Genomic DNA, 8,271 nt, shown 5'->3' on the forward strand with positions numbered 1-8,271 from the left:
CGGGAGAATGTAGTATTTCCATAGGGTCCAATCCTAAATGTATCACCTGAAGTATCACTGGGGACCAGATATCATCCTGGACTTGTTCCCCTCCTCCAGCCTCACGGTGACTGCCTTCCACAGCCCATCACACACTCACCTCCATAGCACAAGGTCAACGTCCCACACAGTGAGGCAGTCCTCGAATACCACTCTGCATTGCTCTCTTGCTGTCATGCAGGCCTGAGGCTGGTCTCCCCAACCAGACTCCAGTTGGGGAGAAGAGCCCCATTTTAGGTTCATTTCCTCCTCCTGAAGTACACTGACCTGAGTTTACCCAGATCTGCCTTAACTAACTGAGAGACCCTGAGCAATCTCTGAGACCCAGTTAAGCCATCTGTATAAAGGCATTAAAGAACCAACCCCATGTTAGGGTGTATTAAGGCGGGGATCTCCAATTCCTGGGCTGCAGACCGGTACTGGTCAGTGGCCTGTTAAGAACCGGGCTGCACAGCAGAAGGCGAGTGGCAAGCCCACGAAGCTTCATCTGTATTTGCAGCCGCTCCCCAGCACTACCATCACCGCCTCAGCTCCACCTCAGATCACCAGGCGTTAGATTCTCATAGGAACTCCGGTCCCTAGTGCCAAAAAGGCTGGGGACCACTGTTTAGAGCACATTCGATGAACTGCAAGGATCACATAAAATCATGCACATTAAGCATCTGGCACCATCAATGCTAAATACTAACACTGGCTATTATTCTCATTCCCTAACCAGTCCTGTAGAAGATCAGAACATTCATGACTGGTATTTGTCTGAATTAAACAATCAGGAAAGGAAATGGCTGTGAAAGCACAACGCCTCCCAAATCCAAATAATTTCTTGTTTGCTTTAGGTAAACAAACTTCTCTCTACCACCATATGACTTGACATACACCTACGCATACATGTGAGTGCAAAGAATTCTGTGGACCTACACTTGTATCCTAGTGGAAACCTTGCAGATGAAGGTATCTGCAGTTTGCATCCAGTATCATCAAGATCATTTAAAATACAAGTGGTCTGGGGCCAAATTCAGTTTACCTAACATCTCCCCAGTGGCAGCTCATAAAAGTTAAGAGAGGAGCCCAACTCCATGCCAGGAAGCCTGGCTTAAGCAGCAGCTGCCCACCCTCCCCTAACCCCACCCCAAGCAGGGGCTTGGCAGAGAGGAAGGAAGCCAAGGGGCTGACAGCACCATCCAAATGATGGAGGCCACATGCCCGCCTTTCATAAACAGACCAAAAGCACAAGACCCTCAGTGTCCAGGAAGCTCCCCCTTGTCATGGGGAAGAGCACGGCCTTTGCTGGATGTCCTGAGAGAACCTTTGCAGTGTGTTCCCAGCGTTCTGGAGCCAGCAGAGCCTCTCCTGCTTGGGCCCCAGGCCTCTCATCAGCCAGCTCCAGCTAACATGCACACCCCATAAAACCTCTGCTCTGCAATTTGCCAAAACTGGAGAAGAGGTGGGAAGAAGGCATGTTCCTCCAGTGTAGAGGGCTTCCAGAACATATGTGACTTGGGCACAGCGTACCCTGCCAGCTACCCACACCAGACTGCCTTGCCCAGAACGCTTCACCTTCTGGTGTGTGGTGTCCACTGTGCAAGGGCCAAGAAAGAAGACCCTAAGCTTCAGAGGCGCAGTCCCCCGCAACCTGCTCCTCCTGCCCCCGTTGGCCCCACTGACACTTTCTGTTATTGGGCACCTCTCCTTATGCTACGCATTTATGCCCCAAATGCGTAGGAACTTCGTGCTACCACCAGATATTTGCCTTCCTGGTCAGCCCCAACTAGATCTAGGTTACTTCGATGAACAAAACCCACACCATGGGCAAAAGGCCAGTTAGACCCAGGTGCTGTGACTATGTTGCAAGTGACCTGATCTCATCTGGTTGTCAGTTTCCTCATCTGTAAAATGAGGGAGTTGAGCCTGACATGTCCCTGCCAACTCCACAATTTCACAACACATAACACTTTCTCCTATAACTAACTGTTCTCCATGTTAGTTCATGGCTCTGTATGACCCTATCTGTTCAGTGACATTACTCTCTGCCCATAACATAATGTCGATTCTTACATGGAAAGCGGAGATGTCCCAGGAAACACTTTGTGAAAAGGCAGGAAATGATCATTTCAAGAGAATTGGACAAGACTTCTTTTGTATTTTTCACATAGAGCACGTTATTATCAATCCAAAAAACTGAAATCTTCCTTTTTGCCAGACCATTAATAACTGCTTTTCAAAAGTGCTTTCTTAGTCAGAATTTGACCAAAAATAAGCTACCATTTAATGAGTACTTGTTATGTGCCAGGAACTGTGCTAAGTGCTTTGCACAGATGACCTCATTTAATACTCCAAACAACCCCCCACTTTAAAAATGAGGGAATGGAGGCCCATGGAAGTTAAGTAACTTGCCCAAAGTTACTCAGATCCCCAGCACTTAACCACTTCTCAATACTGTCTGCAGTGGGCCCCTGGTCGCTTTAGCAACACTCCTGGCTTGTTGACAGTACATCCGACATCTGTAATCTTGGACATCATTTGTCAGATTGGAAGATTTGATATTGTACCTAAAATCAAGAGCCGGAAAAGCACCTGCCTATGTCTCAGAGAAGAGAGCGCCATCAGAGAAGAGAGTGTCCATCTGTTGAAAGCAATGCCAACCTTAACTGAGGACGAAGGGCGGGGGGGGGGGGGGACCCTTAAACTTAACCCACAACGTTCGAGAAAAAAAGTTAGGAAGGCTGACTTGATTTTAAGTGCTGGAATATGCAAATGAACATCTGTCCCCAGAACAGGGTAACCACCCTGTGATGCTGTCCTCCAAAAAGAACTTTCTTGAAAAGCAGAGGAAGATGCTTGCTGAGCCCAATAACACAAAAGAAACAACTCTTCCACCACATGAGGCAATGTCCCGCAGGGGCACTTACCGCTCTGGTCAGGAACCAGTCCCACCCTTCACCTCCTCCCCATCCTAAGCCCAGCCCATCTGCTCCTATAAGAAACCCAAAGTTCAGAGCTGGTGATAAAGGCAGAAAGAATTGCTTGAGGCCGAAATTAGCGCAAACCTCTGTCCCCTTCCAACACGGAAATAAAAGGCATTTTAGAGATCAATGTGCAGTCTAGGGCAGCAACCAACAGCCTGCTTTAATTGTTAAAATTAATGCTTCTAGCATTCTAAACGCTCTTGTAAGTGCCTAATTTGCAAATAAGATGCAGTCCTTCTGTTTCGGATGGGTCGGCCGTCTGTCTTTTCTTTCTCAAGTACAGGAGCAGAGACTGCTCAGACAGGCGTCCTCAGGCGTCAAGGACACCGTGTTTACTTCCTAAGGTGCGAAGGATGGGAAGACAGGACTGGCTGAGATGAAAGGGGGCCGTGTCACACAGACCAGGGAGTTCGGCTCAATCAACCTTAGCCCATTCTCATTAAGTTTAGGGAAGGAAGGGGGAGGGGCAGCTGTTCCTCCCAGAGCACAGCAAACATTTGCCTCCTCGTGTCTGGAGATGGGGCATCACTTAAGAGGAAATGAACCCGGTTAAGGGTCACGTCCAGAGGAGGGATAAAAGGAAAAGCCACAATTCTCCTCACACCGACGGACACAATGACTTTAAGAAGGAAATCAAAGATCAGGGCTGAGGGTGGAGGTGGGGCAGGGGGCGCGACGGCTTCCCTCTGCCCCTAAACGTAGGCCTAGGGAGGCAGAGACCAGGGCGAACGTGGGAGGAGAGCACGCGGCTTCTTGCCCCAGGGCCAGCCTCGGAAAGCATCCTGGTCTGTGTGAGCCGGAGCGACCCGAGCTCCCAGGGAGGGCCTTCGGGAAGATGCTCTTTCCCAACGGAGCTTCTCAGCGAGGGTTTGACGAATGCTCCCCCCGCCATCCATCAACGCTCAGGCGGACAGATGACTTCACCGTTGTAACAGACAAGGGCAGCCACTTGCCAATTCCAAAGCCAAAAAAAGAAAACGGGGGGTGGGGGGGAGAGGCGGTGAGTGGAGGAAGGATAGAAAAGACTTCCCTGGAGATCACAGCCATGCCAAGAAACTCCACGGTGAGGGCTGTACCGTGGGCACTTAGCTCCGGGACTTAGCAGCGGGAGGGGGCGAGGGGCCACCCAGGAGCCTTCCCGGGGGTCCCTGGCCAGCCCTCCGCAGGGTGGTTTGGGGGCAGTACTCACATAGTGCTTGGAGGGGTTCCTCCGCTTCTCCACGTCCACCACGGTGGCATCTTGGACGCAGTAGGCGAGCATCTTCCCCCACAAAGCGAGTGGCGCCCCCCGGCGGCGTCACCTTCGCATCCCGGCCGGGCTCCGGCGCCTTCTCTCGCTTCCCGTGTCCCCGGGGTGCCGCCCGCCACTCCTGCCAGGCACGCCGCTGCCCGGGCTCCCGGCACCCACAGGTACGGCCCCGGGGCGGGGACGGTCCCGGAGCGCACGCGGGCGCCGTTCGCCCGGGGCTGTTCCCCGTGGGCCTGTCGCGTGCCCCCTCTTTCCGCGCCGCCGCCGCCGCCGCCGCTCTCCGGCTCGCTCGCCCGCTCTCTTCGCCGCCCGGTGGGTCCGGCGGGAACTGGCGGAGCAGAGGAGGGGCGGGGGTGTGTCCCGCCGACGAGGGGACGGGGCGGGAGCCTGGGAGCCTGCTGTCAGCGCGCTGGGGAGGGGCGGGCGGCGCCCCCTCACCGCGCTCGGACTCCGGGGGGCTCAGCGCTGGCGGAGACTGTGGGCGCAGGAGGCGGAGGCAGAGCCTGGCAGGCAAGAAAGGGAAGGGAGGGGAGAGCAGAGAGGGGAAGCGTGCGGGGAGGGGCTCCAGGCCCGGGGGAGGGGCTCGGGGCGACGGGGAGGGGGCTGCAACTCCGACTGAGAGGCCAGGACCGGCCGGCGCGCCCCCACCGAGCCTGGAGCGCAGCCCGCGGCCTGGCGCGGCCCTGGGCTGCTTCGGGGGGCACAGAAACTCAGGGTGGCTTCCGAGGGAGGAGGGGCGGAGGAACGTGAAGCCAACACTCCCCCACCCTGGCTCTCGGTCTTGGAATGGATTTTGTGCCTTTTTGTCCGTACCTTTACGTGCCCCTTTCACTCCTATCCGCCAGATCTGTTTAATGAAAAGTAGTTTATTACCCTGCTGTTACTACCCAGCCCTCCTCCCCGCAGGAGGAGAAGGGAACGGGAAAGGGGCCAGCATTAAACCCTTCAAGCTAGAACCTCCTTTGATAAACCACCTCCCCCCCCCTCCCAACCCCCCGCGGGTCACGAAGGGCGAATTCTCCCCGGAAATGAGATCGATCCGCTGCCTGAGTCATCCATCGATCTAGGCCTGTGTAACTAACCTGTGACATCATTTACCAGTGAGGTTAGGAGACTCTGCTTAACACCACTGCCTTAAACCCAGGGCTCCCCCTGGGACCCTCCTTAGGCCTGGAAGGGAACACACGTGGTGGGGAAATCCACTCGGTTGGGGGCCAACTCCTCATTGGCCCCAGGCTCCGGCTTGGTCACCACCTCTCCCCCTGGTCTGGAAAACTGAATTTCCAAGCCACTTGTCTGTCCCTGGACATAGAACACAATTGCTATTTAATTCAATTTATTTTCCACCCCTCACCCCCACCCTCATCTATTTCAACATTTTTTCCCATTGTAGTTTCAAATATATTTAAAGAGGTAGTGTTTTCACAATGAATCCTATTGCTTCACGATCCCAATAAAGCGTCGTGACTATGGACCAAGGTGAAACATCTGAAATGGGGTGAAGTTTTATGGCCTTACTCTATCAATATTTTCTTCTCCGCATTGTCAGAACCCATGTGCCAGTATCTAAAACTTTATTCACACCATTTGCTTGGTATAGTGTACCCCACTGTTCCTCCAGCCTTCTTGTGGAAAGATTCTAGAATAGCAAAGGATGCCACTATCTAAATATTTGACCTTGAGCAAATCACTTAACTCAATGCCACAGGCATTAGAGTCACCTTAGGTTTCTCATCTGTAAAATGCGGGTGCTGAACTAGATGGTCTTTTAAGATTACTTCCTATGTAGACTCCGAACTCTTAGCTAGTTAACTCCCGTGGAGATATTTTGAGTCCTTTGTCTTTCATAATTAGCATGTACAGCTTTTGACATTTAAAAAAGAAATATATATTTTAAATTTTCTTCTCTAAAATTCTAGAATTCTAGAACTCCAAAATTCTGAATTTTAGGATTGATTGAGCACATATACTCTGCTCATTTACCAGGGCATTGGGAGACGAAAGAGTGAGAGAGTTACAGTAATGTTTGTGGAACAGAAAATTGAATCTACTTCGCAGAAGCTTGTTTGTCCCTTCCCTCAAAAAAGAGAGAATCCAATTAAGAAACGGGGATACCATTAAGACTATATCTAATAAAATGTGCATTAGGACTCAAGAAAATGGAGTAATTAAGGAGATCTTCATGGAGGAGGCTGTCCCTGTGCTCGGCCTGGAGGACGGGCAGAGTTTGGGGCACCTTGGAATATTGTCTCCTCCAAACTCTTCCAGAAGCAGCACTTGCCCTGAGCTGCTTGGACATATGCATATTTGTCCATAACACACTTCATTTCCTCTGAAAGCACCTTGTGCACAGGGACTGGCTATAGGCTATCTTATACTTCTTTGCATTCTTCATACAGCCAAGGATAGTACCTTATACACAGTAGTAGTCACTCTACATGAATCTGTTGAATGATCAGAGGGAGAAGAAAAGGTGGAAGGAGGAGAAGTAACAAAATGTAACTTGAAGCCTGAACCAGCTGGTGAAAGGCAGAGGGCCAGGTGTCCACTGGGGAAGGGTCAGGGAAGGGAGTGAGCACAAGAGAAAGAAATAAGAATGAGTGAGTGTGGTGGTGGTGGGGGGGGGGGGGGCGGTCTAGACTGTAAAGGACCTCAACGCTAGGCACAGGGCTTCTCTATCAGAGAAAATAATGGAAAATCATTGTGGATGCTGGTACAGGAGTCCCAGGAAAAGATGATCTGGCAGTGACACTCAGTGAAGGGAAAAGAAAGAGTCAAGGCATCACAGCCTGAGCGAGGCCCCCTGTGGGGGAGGTGGAAGAACCAGGATGGGCCCTCAGCACTGAGCTCGCCTCAAGAGAAGAGTTCTGGGAGGGCCTCGGAAAATAAACCAAGGCTTCCTGTGGGTTCACAGTAAAAGGATTCATAATGGCATTAGGCCGCTCTTCCTCTGTGGACTGCAAAGTACTAATTAAGCCTAAGGAGCCCCTGGTGAGGGGAGCTGGTGTCCAGCTATTGGAGGGAAAGAAGAAATGGGGGGTTGGCTCTCCCTTGGGTCCCCTTGTGAGCCAGACCAATCAGGTCACTGAAGAGGCACAAACGGTTTCCCACTCACTATTCTGTTTCAGATCAGGACCTGAACATGACCCTGAGTACAAGCAATCTGGAGGAGAGAAAGCAGTTTCATGCTTCCTTGAAGTCCTAGTAAGTCAGTGCTCGCCTACAAGGTAATGGCCTTCTTCCAGCCTGAGAAACCCCAGACAAGCTGACATCTCCTAAACTCAGGGATCTTCAAGAACAACTTGAGTGCTTCCAACTCTCCATGTGCTCCCAAATTACCTCAACTGGAAGGAACAACTGAGTGCCAGCCCCCCCATCCCAACCCCATGGTACCAAGATCTCTGGGGATTAGTTGGGTAAAAGTTCTTTATACCTGTGGGAGAAAATCTTTTTTTCCTTCCTGGGGCCGTATGCCCATGATGCTTTAAGTATAAAATGGTACAGCCTCCCCCTTCTTCCCTGGCTGCATTTCAACCCTTTCTTTCCCAACAGCACCTTAAGCATTCCTTGCTGTTCCACACACATTTACTGAGTGCCTCACATGTGCCTGGCGCTCCCAAGAAATGATTGAGCTCGGCTGAAGGCTCCTTGGAGACCATACTGCATCTCACTGTTTCATACCCCAGCATGCCTAGCACATAATAGGTACACTGGGTGGTCTGTGTTGAGAACATTTGCTCAAGGAGCTAGTACTGCTGGAGAGAATTAGGAAAATGCCTATTTTGCCACCTTTATTTATGAACTGGGGGTGACCCCAATCCCAGGACCTTGTGTGAATTCAAATAACAAAATATAATCGTAAAGAAACCAAAAAAAATTTTTTTAGGATAAAAAGGGAAAGAGGACCCAAAATAAAGATGCAAACTGACTGATACCTGAAAAACATAATTGTAGGATGTTTAGAGCCAAAGAATTTTTCCAACTAGAAAAGACCAGAAAGGTTATTTATTCCCCTAA

At 51.1% G+C, this 8,271-nt stretch overlaps 1 protein-coding gene across 3 annotated transcripts in view; it reads right to left on the bottom strand.

The window, feature by feature from the left end:
• The window catches only part of SH3PXD2A (SH3 and PX domains 2A), a 213,972-nt gene extending 209,280 nt beyond the window's left edge, over positions 1–4,692 (bottom strand). Inside the window, exon 1 of one of the 3 annotated variants that reach the window (XM_016154473.2) lies at positions 4,195–4,692. In XM_016154473.2, coding sequence (XP_016009959.2) covers positions 4,195–4,266 — 72 coding nt within the window. In that variant the 5' untranslated portion in view covers positions 4,267–4,692. The remainder of the gene's footprint in view (positions 1–4,194) is intronic. The other 2 variants (XM_016154470.2, XM_016154472.2) reach the window with 2 other exon arrangements.
• Between the last annotated feature and the right edge of the window lie 3,579 nt (positions 4,693–8,271).

This window comes from Rousettus aegyptiacus, unplaced genomic scaffold, assembly GCF_014176215.1.
Source record: "Rousettus aegyptiacus isolate mRouAeg1 unplaced genomic scaffold, mRouAeg1.p scaffold_m13_p_6, whole genome shotgun sequence".
Classification (NCBI taxonomy): Eukaryota; Metazoa; Chordata; class Mammalia; order Chiroptera; family Pteropodidae; genus Rousettus; species Rousettus aegyptiacus.